The sequence below is a fragment of the Rhipicephalus sanguineus genome, chromosome 2 (genome assembly GCF_013339695.2).
Source record: "Rhipicephalus sanguineus isolate Rsan-2018 chromosome 2, BIME_Rsan_1.4, whole genome shotgun sequence".
Classification (NCBI taxonomy): Eukaryota; Metazoa; Arthropoda; class Arachnida; order Ixodida; family Ixodidae; genus Rhipicephalus; species Rhipicephalus sanguineus.
In genome coordinates this window covers 15,227,677-15,243,851 of record NC_051177.1, presented here as the reverse complement: position 1 = coordinate 15,243,851, position 16,175 = coordinate 15,227,677, and the positions used below count along the sequence as shown (strand labels likewise).

Here is a 16,175-nt window from a genome sequence, read left to right as displayed (position 1 = left end):
CCGAGCGCCTCTGAAGATACGGGACAGGCCGCGCGTGATAACGGGCGACCACGCCCGGTGGGTCAAAGGGCGCATTTCTAGCCGCACCCGCGCAACGCCCCTCCGGCTCCTATATGCGTAAGCGGCGTTCATCGGCAGCGCTCTCGCGCGATTTCACTCGCACACAGAGCATACGATGCGCGGGGCAAATTATTGAATTGTACTTTATGCGGACCATGACGGCGGATGGGGGGGGGGGGGGGAGGGGGGAACGGCAGATGTGCGCCTGAAGTGTACATATAATTGTTATAGCAACAAAAGAAAACGGCGACGACACCAGGCGAGAGACGCTCGGCACTAATGCTGGAAGTTATTTCTTTCACTGATGGTGGTTAGCTTTCAGATATCATCTGTGGAGAGCTTTCGTTACAGATTATAAGCTATTCCACGGTGGCACTGATTACATGAATAAGGCACCTCACTCATTCTATATATGTATGCCTGCCGCCGGCACAAAACAGTTTCAGTTGAACAGTTTCATTTTCACGCGATTGTTGGTGCGGTCCATTAAACATACCTCGTGGGCGCAAACTAGAATACTGCAATATATATTTTGCATAGGTCAGTTTCAGGTACAGGCCAGTTTCGTGCTTTAAATCCTCGTGATGTCACAACATGTGCGTTCTGTATTACGCGTGCGCAGAAGTTGATTATCCCGCTTTGAAACGCTCATTCAGATGATGACGCTTCGTGTGTGCGTTGTCCTTGCTTTGTATGCCGTAGCTCGCGTGCACACACACTGTTTCGCACAAAGCAGGTGCTGTTTAATGAACGACAGAAAACAAGGCACATGGAAAGAACCTAAAGGCGTTTATTCTGTGAGGGACAATAACGGAACGGTGAGAGACGTGTAGTGCAACCCGCGCAGTCAACACACGATGGTGTGCACCAACATTCTATGCACAGCGAACAGCGGCGGCTTCCTCTTTTCCTATTTACAGATCAACAGCAAATATGCGCCTGAAAAAAGAAAAGGAACAACATCTGTGCGGCTGTTCAACTTGTAATTCTAAATACACCTGCGACTATTCTTGCAACCGATGGCCATTCATCCCTACAACCGCGCTCACCTCTTGCAAACGGAGATTTAGTACCGGAAATGAGAAGGCTTGCGCCTGATCTTGTACGACGTCACCCAAGTGATCATGAACGATTATAATAGAATAAATACACGCAACAAGGGAGACCGGCTTTACAATAATCCTAACTGGAATGTTTCCGTAGAAAGACAACCACAAGAATACCATTGCCTCTGTTCTCTGTATTGCGTGCGTGGCTGCGAACATTCTGCTCCACGTTGATAAGAGCGAAAGTATTTTAACGCTTAATTTTGTTGCAGCGATAGTTTGATGCAGGTGTAAAACTTATGACTGGAACCACAGACAAGTTTTACGAATTCAGCAAGCTATCAAAAACATTTCTAATGTACGTACTAACTTTCGGCACTTTGAAAGGTTTCTTACTTCCCTGAAGACAGAGCTGCTGCTTTTATTTTCGTAAGAAATGTCTACGTTATTGCGTTACATAATATGGAACACTGAAATTAAACCCAATGACCCAGCGAACATTATGTTGCTCATTAGGCAGGCTCTTACAGAAAACCTGTTAGGAAATCGGTGGGCAGCTTGTCTTTTTTTTTTCTTCTGTTTTGCTCTTCATTAGCGGAGCGGCGCGTATTGTTTAACGCCTAGAGAAATATGAAGCAACAAAATAAGAGGTTTGGATATTGTGAATGTGGTATTTCACTAGCGGGGCGGCGCACATAATTTTCGTACATAAAAAGCTTTACAAGCAAGTAAGCAGTTGAATTGCGCAACTGAGTGGCTAGCGAATGGAGTTCTACAACTATATACGTGGAGGCATCTTTGATACGGGCGCTCGCTATGTGGTACTGGATCAGCAATAATTAAGCAAAACAGGCTTGATATCAATAAGGGCAACATTGTTGGAGAGCAAGTATTTTCCTGTTTCGATAGCGTTTTGGTACGCGGCTGGCCTTTTCACTTTTCGTGCGTGGCGGAACGAATAGTCAGGCTCAGCAAGAAAAGCAGAACAAGTTCTTTCATCCCATTCCGACACCGACTAACAAGTGCACATTCAAGCGTTGGTCCTTACTGAACACAGTACACTCGAAGTAGCTTTCGGGAAGCGCGCTGTTATGCTTGCAAGATTTACTCGAGTGCGGACTCATTAGAGTGAAGCACGACGGGAGCAGGACGAGAGAAATAATAAATGAATGAATGACAGGACAGTTAACAAGGAATGAGCTGGGCGCAAGAACACACAAGAAAAAGAGGGGAGGTCGAGGGAGGGTGCTTTCAACATATTTTAGGTTCTTAGAGTTCGTTTAGTTCTTCTTCTATTTCAGGCATTGGCGTGCTTTAAAACGTCGCTCTTGGATTTTTTTTTTTCACATTAGAACACACTTCCGTAGTGGTAATGGATGCATACTTTGCTATACGGCAGAATATTTGCTTTGGCTGGAACAAGGCCTGGTCTTTGATGTATCTGCTATGTGTCCTTGCGTGGTGCACTTTCGAATTTTCGCTCATTCGGATAAATAAATGAAAGTTCGTTCATAAATGCATTTACAACACCACAGCATATCAGGTTTTGAATTCTTATCAAATAAAATACGTTAGCTTCACAAATTTCGCAGCATACGACGGCGCACATTAGAAATTTGCCGATTTAGCACAGCGGTTGCCCGTCGCGTTTATGGGCATTTTTTTTAACCTGTTTCTGAGCAGGCGGTGCCACATCACTTGCTCCGCATGATGCTGCATCGTCTTTTGCTAAATGATTGACAAAAGTACCTAATTTTCTTTTGCAAATTTGTTTAAAAAACCCGGCCAGGAAGTTAAAGAGAGGATTATGCCAGTTTTTGAAATGTAACTGCTGATGATGTTGGCGACGCATATGAACATATCTTAGTGCATCTCTTTGAAACACATTCATGGAAAGATTAAAGTAGAGGGCTTAAAATTGAAGCTGCATTTCTACATCATCGGCGCACACCTTACAAAGCGCAAGAAAACAACTGCTAGCTAGACAGCACTAAGGCCCGTCAGCCAATAACATCGCTTCTTAGAGAGGGAAGCGCGCACACACTGCCCAAACTTGGCTCACAGTTTGAAACGTTCAACATACAGACGAGGCCATCATTCACATTCGGCTAGGATACATTCAGTCGGTGGCGTTGTTATTTGCCTCGTCTTCTTTCGAAAGTTCTTCGGGTGGTTCCGCCGGAGCGGCTTCTTCAGCGGCAGCCGCGGGTCCCTCGCCTGGCTTGTCTCCGCTGCCTTCCGCCTTGGTCTCGCCCGCTACTTCGGCCACCTTTGGATCTTCGGTCGGCTCAGAGGCCGACGACGTCTCGACCGGCGCTTCGACGACGGACACCTGGTCACCGTTGTCCTCGTCTTCGCTGTCGCCGAACTCGCGCGGTGGCTCGTCCGGTGAGTCGATGACCACGGTCACCGTCTGTTGGTGCGGTGGCGTCGGAGGTCTCGGAGGCTTCGCAGCACGCGCACTGTCTTCTGCAACCTGCGAGAATTTTGGGCGCCAGCGATTTGCTTAGAACAGAACGTTCGCAAATTTAAGAGATTCGTTGCAATTGCGTTTGAAAAATTCCCATTGAGCCTACTATATGAGGCTGTCTATTTTCGCGCAGAATTTTTATCGTTTCTGCGTCGTACTTATCAGGGGCGTAGCCAGAAATTCTTTCGGGGGGGGGGGGGGGGGTTCAAGCATACTTTTATGTTCGCGCGTGTGTTTGTATGTGTGCGTGTATATATACGCAAGCAAAATTGAAAAATTTCGGGGCGGGTTAACCCCCCTCCCCCCCCCCTCCCCTTTGGCTACGCCCCTGGTACTTATGGTATAGAAGTAGGCACCAAGGTGACCCGACTCGCGCTTTGCGACCATGCTGTGACATGGTTGCTGCATGCATCGAACTAAAACAGTACGGACGTCTTAGGAACGAGCTAGGCTAAGACGAAAACTCACGATAATGTCGAGAAGGTCAGCAAATAAACATCACGGGCGTAATAAGGCACTGTACATCGAAAGATGAAAAGGCGGGTATAATATTTAGATCTCTTTATCGTGACCACGATACATGGGGTAAGCTTACATGGGGTAATCACTCTCTGAAGCTGACGGCAGCTCTATAAATTGTCACTGCGAAACATTTTGAGCAAAACAGAAGGTGAAACCGAGGGACATAAGAAAGGTGGCATGCAGCGAAGACGACATGCTGCTGGGTTCATGATAGCTGACGGCAGCGAAGGCGCAATGACGTACTGAAGGAAAGACTTACAGAGGCGTCGACAGCCGCTGGACTTTCCGGGCTAGACACCAACGGGGCATAAGTAGCTGCCTCGGCGAGGCCTTCCCAGGCAGCACAAAATGAAAGACCAACTCCACTGTTAGCTTATGCAGACGCATCTCTGGCTTGTCGACACACAGAATGAAAACGTTACACACATATATGGCCTCCTCTGCGTACGTTACGACTGCAGGGGGAACACACACTGTTGACATCTGATGTTGTATAGGCTTCATTGGGCAGCTCAAAGGATGCAGTTTTGATCAGCTCCTTAGCACTGCGCAACTCGCACCTGAAGGGGTACTTGGACGCGTGTGCCTGTGGCGTGATGCCGGCACAGGAAATACTAATTTTTGCACGGACCGTCAACTGACCGGAGTTTAAGCTCAGGCACGTATAATAAATGTCCATTATTTTCGAACTCCTAAGGTAGCTTGATGCTTCTTACAAAACCAAGATTCAGTCTCGCGATTCGGTTACATCTGCATTACTGGTACTGTATGTATCATCATGATTTAATACATAGCCCTTACTTGGTAGTGTTCAAGAATGTACAATTAATTGATGAATGAAACTGCACCTAATGATGTATGAAACTGCACCTGTCACCTGTTTTTTCTTAATGCATTTTCTGCTCTTATTTTTTTCTTTTCCCATACCTGAAGCCCCACAGGATGCATTTGTCGCCTTGCGCTAAAGCTCCACTATGTTAAAATGCTTACACCATGGTCTCAAAATGTTTTTTCTTTTCTTTTTTTTTCCATGTTTCTTTTTTTTTTCCTTCCCTTGACTACGGTTTTATTATGCGAGCCTATTTTCTTTATATGCACATACCACTAATCGCTCTTATGTTGCACTTTCTTTGTAATTATTTGTTGTTTCCATTGTATCAAAATTTGTGTTGTATTCAACTACTGTATATGCCCTCCTGCTATGATCCCTTTGGGATTGGCAGTATTTACAAATAAAAAAATAAAAAAAAAAACAAATAATCTGCGGGAATTGAAAGCAAAAAAAATTTTAATAAGGTGGACCGGAAAAGAGCAAGCAAACTTGAATGGCCTTGCGCCCTTTGCGCAGGGCTTTCCAGATAATGCCTTGCATTAATAATCGCCTGTGGCACGTCAATAGTGGTATTTCTCATACTTGAAACATGTTTTTGCACGAACATCGATTTTGAAGTAAGCAAGGTCGAAGTAAAGACACTGGTGTTCCATTTCGTTCGCAAACGGTCCTTTGACTGGAGCATCAAGGCATTATGCCGCGAAATTTGGGATCGTGATGTGGTAAAACTCACGCCAACCAGAGAAACCTGTGAGGCCTCACGAGCTCACCAGCTCCAATTTGTAAATCTCAAGGCATGCCTTAATATGATTAGTTAAAAAGTAAATTACTGAAATTTGCTGCGTTTATTAGGTAGGATGGCAATCAAACTATACACCAGTAAAGTTAGGCAGCAGAATATATATATATATATATATATATATATATATATATATATATATATATATATATATATATATATATATATATATATATATATATATATATATATATATTATATGAGATCACCTTTGTTGTGATTGAAACTAAACCTGAAATCTATTAGAAAACTTGCTAAATATTTTACGAGCGCCATCGATTGGCGAGTGATCGTAGACTCAGTGTATGAATTTGCGCGCTTGTTGCGGCACAATGTGGCAACAATTATAACGCTCTGGTAAATAAGCATTTATAAAGCGAAAAACAACCTTTGGCGTTGCTCCAGTGAACACTCAGTCGGTTGTACGACTGACGGGTTATGCACGGAAGGCGCCTTGGTGCTGCGGAGTCTGTGCGCAGAACAGCCAGACCCGGCGTTCGATCTCACGCCATCGCTTTAACACCGCCGTGTTGTCACGATGTGGACTCGCATGCGCGACCAGAAAGCAGCCGGACCAGGACGCGCATGCGCGCCCTGGTCTGAGCATCGAACCCGAGACCAACGCCTATCTGAGGCGGTCGCTCTGCCTATTGAGCTAACCAAAAGGCTAGAAATTGGCTTTGCGAGGGCGAGTTAATCGACAACTCAAAGCACCCAAGTACCGGGTTCGATCCCTCAATTAGGGCGATTCGTTGTCGACTAGGAAGCTTTATTTTCTGAGAAATCCATGTGGTTTTCCTCGTAACCTTGCGCTACAAACGGTTGGATTCCAATCTTCCCTTCAAGAGCCGATGTATTCTTCGAACACTCTCAGTGGAACTTCAGCGCAACGCTAAATATATCGCTATCAATGGTTCATGTACCAGGTAAAACTGCCAGATAAAAAAAAATGTGGTCAGTTACCATTTTCTAACTATTGCACAGGTAATGACCGCCTCGTCAGCCGTGCTATCTGCTACAAATTCTGCCGTGATCACGAAACACACACATAAGCGCACAGTTGATTTGATCTCGAAACGCCCTTTTCGAAGATAAAGACGGCGGCAGTGTGCGCGGTGAACTGCTCTCGCTGGGCTGCAGCATACACATTCACACATACTGATGCACCATGTATTCAAAGCTGAAGAGAGGGGCCTAGTGCCTTTTAGCGACGAATAAAATTTGCATCCTAGAAGCATTGTATCTTGTCAATTACAATATAAACGAGAAAATGAAACTGCAAAGGTGATCGCTGCAATTCAAAAGATCACAGAGGAAGATGCCAAAACGTGCGTGGCGCCAGCAAGCGCGTTTCTGCTGTTCTAAGTCTCCATGCCACAAGCATCTGCACAACCAAGCAAGCAAGAATCCTCCATGGGCAAGTCCTACGGGCAGTACATTTCTACTCTGCAAGCACAGCGCACGACACATAGCAGACATGCTGAACAGAAGCAAAAACTGCGATGCGAAGCAACCTCCGAGCAGAAAGTCAGCAAACATGAGGGTTCGTATTACCAAGGTTGTGTACAGTCCTATTCAGTATGCAAGTTGTGCTGCGAAAAACATATTCAATATCAGTCTGTCGACGCCTGTGAGTATCCGGGCAGTCAGCCTGTATTGAAAAGCAAACGACGGCTCTCTCCTGTCTCCTTAACTGCTTACTGGCAAATTATGTCCGCAAAGGCTCGAACGCACTTGCCTTGTTTCTGTACAAGGAAAACGTATATAATTTACTGTATAATTAGCAGCATACGCGTACAACGCATTCTCCTTGGTTAGCCTCCCTGCCTTTCCCCTTCGTTTCTCTCTCTCTCTTTATGTAATTAGCATACTAAGACGAATGTTTACTTTTGCAATATAGCGCTACAGAGAAGGCATAATTAACAACATTGCTGCATGCGAACGCAACCACATCTGTTGATCTGGCGTCTGCCTCACTGTGACTGCTGCATATAGACAGCTATCGATCTTCTTACTCGAAATACAGATGTACCCTGAGGATGGTATACTCGGCTTTGCACTTGGCGCAACAAACTGATTACTCTTGCATTGGCCAAAAAAAAAAAGTCGCCTCTTCTTATACTTGACAGTTGCGAGATATTTTATGAGAGAATGTCCCTGGCGTTTTTACAGCCGGTTACAGCAACATACACCGGTTTCATTGTCACAGCTATGCACGCAAGTATTCATAATCTGGACTCTTTTCCACAATCCACTTAAAATGTTGACGACAGGAAAGGCAAACAGGAGCGCTTCCGGTTTTCAATTACGCACAACGTGGAATCGCTACATAATCTTTTCCCGTATACTCGGACGCGCTTTCCTGCTTTCCTGCTTGCCTGGATTTGATCACTTGCAAGCGTCACTTGTTACTGCCTCAGACGCACAACGTGCTATAGGCGGGAATTTAAGCGCATACGAAGTACTACGAGAAACTGAAAGAGCCCTCCTCGGTTCGATGAAAAATATCCCACATGCTGGAATATTCCAGCTGTAATACTGCAAAGTACGACACCAGCTACGTTTGTCGCACTTGAAATATCGCTCGCCAAGCGCTCCTATGTGCCTTGCCTCCGCTGACAAAACGGAGAGGAGCATAGGCGTGCGCACAGGGAGGGGCGCCAAACCCTCGCTCAGTTATTGTTTAAAGCGCAGGTTTTTGGCGATAATGGCGGCCGAGGATGTTGCCTTTACCCCCGGAAAGCCGAGGACCAAAGGCAGGCCATTGTTAGAAGGGCGCCATCGCTTCATTTCCATTTTTGCTTCAAATTGCAACGCTTTTGAGCACCCTGCGCACGCCTATGCAAAGGTGCATGGTGGAGAGAACACCGTGATTTCCAACTCGAGACTTACCAGCGACGTCATGGTCGCTCGACTCGCTCTCGGACCCCGAGAACTGACTCTGGTAGTGGGCCTGCTGCGGTGTCGGCAGCTCCAGTTGGAAATCAGGATCGTTATAAAGTACAGAGACGGCTACAAGAGATTGAGACAAGGCCACCCGTGGCTGTGGTGGTCCTCGAGCCAAACGCAAGCAAGCAGGCAGCAACCACCGCATTCGGTGTGGCAGCTTTCGTACACGCTGGGCCACGAATACGACGCTCTTGTGGTGCACGGTAGATCATACGCTACGGTCGTTCATAGATGCCGATAAACGCGTTAGCACTACAGCGCCACATGAGCTTCGCATTACGCTTTGGCGCGTGCTGCACGTTAGGGTCCAGTATAGCATCAGAATCAAATTAAAGTTATGAAAATCTGTTGCTTCAGGCTTTTGACTGCTGGGAATTTGCGCAAACATTTCTCATTAAGACAAAAATAAAAAATAAGCACGTAACGTTTCTTGTCCCGTCTCTTTAGCGCTGTTTTTCGCTCGTAATCATGAACCAACCAACCCAAATGCGTACCCTACAACGTAATGTATTCAGCATATTATTGGACACTTAGTCTAATATTTCCTATACTTGTAAGTACCGAAAACTGGCACAGTTCGTATGAACTCATGATCAGTGGCTTTGGCTGTACCGTTTAGCTCGATCTTGTGTCCATGTCATAACAATTTAGTGTTTTGTTTTTTCAGAATTAATTGCCGTATTATGTGAAATGAAAGACTAGCACGAAAGGTACACACACCCTCTTGGTGTAATATACTATTTGCACGTTGTGTAATGTCGATGTGCATGTTCGTGTAGCCAGACACAGCATAATACGCCAGTGCCTGACTCACTTGAGGATTAACAGCCACCATCTTAAGAAGGCCCAACAGCAGATATGCCTTCGAGGTATATTTGCGCAGGACGTCTGCGTTTAGAAGCACCACAAAGCTACGTGTTCGTGGCCACACAGTGACCGGCTATGAATGTGCACTCTACTGCTACGCTACATGTGCCACGACGTAAGCGCACTGTTCTAGATACCAAGATTCTACAATGCGCTGCGGATGCGATGCATAGGAATAAAGAAACAGAAAAGAACTTCCTATAAGGGCGCATAACCAGCACTGGCAAAAGAAGACTCAGCAAATAAAGAAAACTTGAAAGCGTCACTCGAATATGCGGCAGGAGCGGCCAATATCGAACAAAGCCTCCCGCATAGCTGAGGCGTCGGTCACCTGGCTCCGTCGGCTGTTCTGCTTCGCCGCTCTGCTCTTGGTCTGGCGTGGGCTGGGTGAGTATCACTTGTGACGGCGGGACGAGGAATGAGGGCTTCGGTGGCGTGAATGATGGAGGCGGCGGCACAGTGTCTATACTCGGGTCCTCCTGGAAGGAGCCAAGACACCGTTCGTACTTCTTTTCGGGGAAAGTTGCATGCTGCTAAGCTGCTAGGGGGCTCCATGAGACTGGAAAGAGCATCAATGCACTGAAAAAAGTGATCGTTCATCCCTCTTTAACAGGAATCGCTCAGAACACGAAAGTCTAATGCGTCTTCACAGTAGTAGCTGCAGTTGCGATGGACGTTAAGAAATACACTTCGTACAGTGTGTATTAATTGCTAGTGGGCTGGCATGACAGATTTGGACGTACTCGTAGATGCACCGTGTTGACACCCAATGCCTCATACCCGCCGAGCATTTTAGTTCGACTCCGTAGTGTTTGTAGCTTCACGGGATGTTCTTGCGACGCGTTCAGATTCACGACTGTGAGAAGCAAAGTTCGTAGTGTGCGCCTCGAACGCGTGAAAGCGTTGTGCGTCCCGCTCGCGCTTGTCTCGCTGGTCCAACGAAGTCAGCACTGCGCCGCGCTATGCCGAGAAGCACAGCGTTCTGCTGCATGCAGGGCAACAATATTTGGTTCACATGTTCACGCAGGCTTCTAGAGCTCAATAATAACTTTTCTGAATATGTTCAAAAGTGTTTCAGGGCCCTTTAGTGGACAAGTCAGCCTAGCGATTACCCGTTTCCACGAGTCCAAGTATTTTGTGCTCTCGTGAATAGCTAAAGCTGCCGCGCACCTCCTTCAAAACAAAGAGTGCGAGATAAAGGGAAAATGTCACGTTGCAGCGATGGCTGACTGACCATGGGCGTCTGCGGCTCTCCGGTGATTTTGAGCGCCTCGACCATGAGAGAGGGAAAGATGCCGGTGCGGCCGTCCAGCTCTCCCTCCCACCAGCCGTCATCGACTCCGTCGTGCACCACGGTGCGCACAATGCGGATCACCTGGCCCTCCTCGAAGCCCAGCTCATCGTCGCACGTCGGTTCGTAGTCATAGATGGCGCGGCAATACGTGGCTGCAACGAAAGCGACAGCAATGAATCGGCAAACATGAGCTCTAGTCGACCGCTGACACTGGAGCACTGCAACAATAGTGCCAGTGACTAGAACAGGAACATATTTAGTTCGCATGCAGGTTTGACGACAGTATCAGACGTCACTTGAAGTGTATCTCACGTCTCTCATGCTCGCGGCCAGAACTGTTGTACAGCTATGACGCCATTTCGAATGGCGAGAAGGCTACTTGCTCTGATAAAGGGCCACAGGGCTTTCGTCACCCAGTGAAGCGAGAGCATGTGCCAGCATTACAGTCTGCATTTCCGGGCCCACCCGAGGCTTCCAAGTTATCTGATGAACATCGTGTCGTGTATATACAGCTTTGAGAACCGTTTGAGGAACGTTTTCTAGGTATTCACATGCCGCCGAAATACACGACAGTACACGACGCCGAAAATCAACGCTCTGCACCTCAGGCTGGCGTGTTTTGGGTCAGCCGTGCGACTGCGTAAGCACGGTTGCTGCTAATGAGGTAAGCACGTTCCTTCACGGCATCAACTATCTCAAGTGTCGCGTCAGCAGCATTGTGCGGGTGCTCGCAAAAAGACGCCAGGCCTGCGCTGAAACCGCAGCACAGTCACAGCGAAAGCTGGAAGAGCGGCGTTTCTAGAGCCCGTTAAGCTATCTTGGGGCTACAATCATAAGCGTGCGCAGGGTTCCCCTTCAGGGGGGGCGAAGGTTCGTCGCAGCGCCCCCCCCCCTCCCTATTATGTCAATGTATGCGGCTGCCTTTGCGCCCCTCTTCTCGCCCCCCCTACAATGTATAGGGCTGACTTTGCGCCCCCCCTTCTCGCCCCCCTTGCCCCCCCCTGCGCACGCCTATGGCTACAATACAAGTACACTAGAAAGGTACCCACTACGCCATAAATCACAATTTTTGAGAAGTTGGGAAGCACCTACTCAGCCATTATTCGTCATTCTGCGGAGAGTGAGGCACCAGTTACACGTCTGTAAGGCATTATGTGCAATTTGTTGACGCGACGACTGATGACGATGAAGAATTATGGCTCAGCCCTTTGTAATGGGTTGGAATCTTTAAACGGCCCACCAGTTATGTAATATGCATTTGGTGACGCCCGGTCGCTATTTCCCTCTCCCGTCTTGCTGTATAACATACGTTGACGTGGAAGAGAGACGGAGGGGGGGGGGGGGCGAAGAACTTTACTGAGACCCCGAGGAAATGGATCATGCGCTTATGGGCTTCCTTGGCAACCAATACAAGTGCACTTGCGAGGAACCCACTACGCTATAAATCATTGTAATTTCACTGAGACCCCGAGGAAGTGGATCATGCGCTTATGGGCTTCTTGGCAACCAATACAAGTGCACTTGCGAGGAACCCACTACGCTATAAATCATTGTAATTTCACTGAGACCCCGAGGAAGTGGATCATGCGCTTATGGGCTTCCTTGGCAACCAATACAAGTGCACTTGCGAGGAACCCACTACGCTATAAATCATTGTAATTTTTGAGAAGTAGGGCAGCAGGCACTGTGCCATTTTTCGTCATTCTACGGAGAGCGTTGGTACCTGCTAAACGCATGTAAGGCATTATGCGCACTTTGTTGATGCTGTGCCTGATGACGATGAAGAATTATGGCAGATCCCTTTGTAATGGGTTCGAAGCATTCAACAACCTACTCGTTGCGCAATTCGCATTGTGTGACGCCTGTTACAGAATTCGCGTTGTGCGACGCTTGGTGCTTATTTTACTCTTCTACCACGCTAGATTGCATATGCTAATGTGGTTCCTTCCCGACATGAAGCCTGTATAGGACCTTTTTGCAAAGCAGTTTCAAGCACCGGCATGGCTCAGAGGTTGAATACTGGGCTCCCACGCAGAGGGCCCAGGTTCGAACCTCGTACCATCCTGGAATTTTTTTCTTATTTCGTTTTTTTTCTTATTTCGAGCGATACTGGTTACGGACACCGGCGGCGGCGGCGGCGGCGGACGGCTACGGCGCCAAAAACGGCCGGTGAAATGATCTCATAACAGCTTTCGCTGTAAAAACGGTGCTGCATCTTCAGCACTGGAGGAGTATCCAAGGGTCAGAGCCCGTATTCTCAAAAGTTCCCTGACATAAGTGCTGGCTGCGCGACTTACCGTTGTCGCGGCAATCGGCTGGCTATATCGGCTGAGTATACAAGCAGGACCAGATACACAATTTGAACAATGTTATGTGCACTACGGAGTGCGCCGTCGCCGCGAATGGTTGTATGCACGGCGATTGGCAAAGTATCGCTACTTTGCCAGTGTCAGTGATTGGCCCGTCTCACCAGCGAGCCACGCCGCTTCGCGGTTCTCGATATTTTGCCATCACGTCTATTGCCAGAGCAGACAGCGATGTGCCACTCTGCCAATGACGTTTCACGTGACGTTTCTGTTGAGGTCACATGAACCCGAGCTGTTGTGGTGCGAATCCTCTCTTCCCAAATAGCGATGGTGGCCAAATAGTGAGACGCGCGAAACGTCACAGCCTAGCTGTACCCCCAGCGACGCGGACTAACCACCGACACTAGCGGCGTGTCGATACTTATGCAACATTGCCGATCGTCGTGCATGTAAGCACTTGCGGTGTCGGCGCACTCCGTAGTGCATACGACATTGTTGAAACGATTTAGTCACTCAGATGAGCGTTATCGCGCAAGAATGTTCATGAACGGCCTCACTGCTAAGGTGGACTTCTCCAGGAGGAGCCAGCGTGTTCGGGAAATCTGCGGGTGGCACAATAGGCTCTGGTGCCTCGGGAGGAGGTTCGCCGCTCGCTGGCTCCTGGGCGCTCTCGGAGTCGGCGGCAGCTGTAGCGGAACCTTCCCCGTCCACCTCGTCGCTTGTCTCGACACGGTAGTCGACACTCGAGAAGGACTCGCCAGATGCCCCCGCCGGCTGGCTTTCCACGATCTCCACGTAGTTTTGCGGGATGTAGCCTTCCTCCCCTTTGTAGTTCCGAGCCTGCAGCGGACGTGCCCGCGTATACGGTTCCCGTCGAAACTTTAGAGACACTGAAACAATTGAACCCTATAGAGGCCCGTTCACACATGCGTCTAGCACCGGTCGCGCGGCTATTTGCAACCAAAAGCGGCACAAGGCGACAAATGTTCGCACCGGCTACAGTGCGACCTGCACCCGTCGCCAGTCCGAATTTGCGTCTTCTCGCACTGCCATTGCCTCATAAGAACGCCAGGACACCGCGAAACACGCGGCGCCTTCCCCCCCCCCCCCCTCCCCCCCCTGGTAATAAAAAATTCTGGCGCCGCTCTTGGAAATGGCCCCACGCAGTGCATATGCAGGGTGCTTAAAATTAAGCTTTACGGTTTTCTTAAAATTCAGAACTGGGCGTACGTTAAAACCACCTTTGCAGACAAGTTTTTTTATCCAGGTGAACACAAACTGAGACAATAATTATCGTTGTCAGCCGCCTAACTAAGATTGAATAATGAACTTTTAAAAGAGTGCAGCAAGCGGGCATGTTTGTATGGAAATGTTGGATGCAGTCGTGTTTCCATACAGTTCCACTTGGAAGAACTCTTCAAGCATGTTTGTTCCCCGATATATCCCGCTGCAAAGTTTATTTGCGATTTGCATGATTACGCATGTAAGACAGTGAGCACTGGCGCGAAGCTCCTCCTTGATGTGCCGCGGCAGTTGCGCGTGGCGTTTAATCTGACAACAGGTCGAAGGCATAGGCAAAGATGACAACGGTTACCCTTTTAATACCGGCTGGCGATAGCAAGCAATGACTGCTCGTCCCATCAGGGAGGAACACTGCGCCGATCCTCACCATCTTGCATGCGTAATTATGCAAACCGCAATTAAATTTTCAGCCGATTATCTCAGACATGTTAGAAGAGTTCTTCCAAGTGGAACTGTGTAGAAACGCGACTGCCTCCAACTTTTCAATACGAACGTTTCCGCTGCTGCACAGATTAAAAGTTTATTATTTAATCTAAGTTAATTGGTGGCTGACAGCGATAGTTATGGTCTCATTTGTGTCTCCCTGGATACATAACTTATCTGCAGGAGAGGTTTTCACGCTCTTCCCAGTGGTCAATTTTAACAGCCATAAAGCCTAACTTTGATCACCCGGGATACTGTCGCGCTGCCTGTAAACATTGCCCAATGTTTATATTCTCCAGCTTCAGTAATTACTTTAGCAACAATTTAATAACATAGTTTAACAATCACTTTAGTAACCATTGGTATAAATGGTACGTTAGTAGCATTTATATCAAATGTTACTAAAGTAATTATGTCACTAGTGCCTCATTAATTAGCGTGTTTATACTGGTAGGCCCTACGAGTATAGAGAACAGTACGTTAGAAATACTGCGCACAACACCTAAATTTTACGGCAAGGAACGCAATTCAGTGCGCTTATTCTGCGTTGAAGTCGATAATAGCCGCTACCCCTTTTTTTTAAAGTTGTGACGGAGACAGAGCGTCGTATCAAAGTCTGTATCTGCGTTGCCGACCTCTTATGCAGTAAGGCCAGAACCATAGGTCGCCCCTCAGGTCTCTCATACGTCCACGAATAAACCGTGCTTTAAATAGGTTTCACAAAAAGTCCAGTGTTAGTCTCATAAACAACAAAGGCAGAGAGACAAAGTCTACCTGTAAAAGCAAGCCTGCCTGAATGCCCTCACCTTTATCCATCCATCCCCGTCTCCCTCGGACACGATCTCCATTTCTTCTTGCTCTACGAAGCTTAACTCGTCAGGGTTGGCGGCCTGCGGGAAGACATCCATTTCGATTCCTCGTTAAGATTTCTCAACTATTGAGCATATTACGTTTTCACACGAAAAAGTACAAAGGCATAGCGCGAAAAGAGGAGGACAGAAGGAGACAGGAAGCTTTCAAGTGCATGTTTTAACACGCTTGTCTGTTCGTGTTGGCGGAATGTCCTTATTATGAACCGACTAGTCGATTGCAACATTCTTCTGCCGCGAAAACATATTGTTTTGCGCTTTGGTTGTTCCGGAAAGGGGTTACACACGTTCCTGAAGAGGGACCCCCGTAATTAGATACGGGAATGACCATGGAAACTTCCGGATATACTGCGTAGTTGAAGTTATGCATTAGTTCCATAGTGTAGAAAAAGTGAAAGCACTCGCAGCGTGCTCTGATTTCTGCGTTTTTTTGTTT

General features: G+C 47.6%; 1 protein-coding gene across 3 annotated transcripts in view; it reads right to left on the bottom strand.

The window, feature by feature from the left end:
• Nucleotides 1–832: 832 nt before the first annotated feature.
• LOC119382446 (protein nervous wreck) overlaps nt 833–16,175 on the bottom strand; it is a 159,318-nt gene continuing 143,975 nt past the window's right edge. The window contains exons 17-23 of one of the 3 annotated variants that reach the window (XM_037650150.2): nt 15,677–15,760; nt 13,703–13,985; nt 10,780–10,991; nt 9,877–10,024; nt 8,622–8,741; nt 4,358–4,428; nt 833–3,582 (exon numbers count right to left, since the gene is read on the bottom strand). In XM_037650150.2, coding sequence (XP_037506078.1) covers nt 3,226–3,582; nt 4,358–4,428; nt 8,622–8,741; nt 9,877–10,024; nt 10,780–10,991; nt 13,703–13,985; nt 15,677–15,760 — 1,275 coding nt within the window. In that variant the 3' untranslated portion in view covers nt 833–3,225. The remainder of the gene's footprint in view (nt 3,583–4,357; nt 4,429–8,621; nt 8,742–9,876; nt 10,025–10,779; nt 10,992–13,702; nt 13,986–15,676; nt 15,761–16,175) is intronic. The other 2 variants (XM_037650151.2, XM_037650152.2) reach the window with 2 other exon arrangements.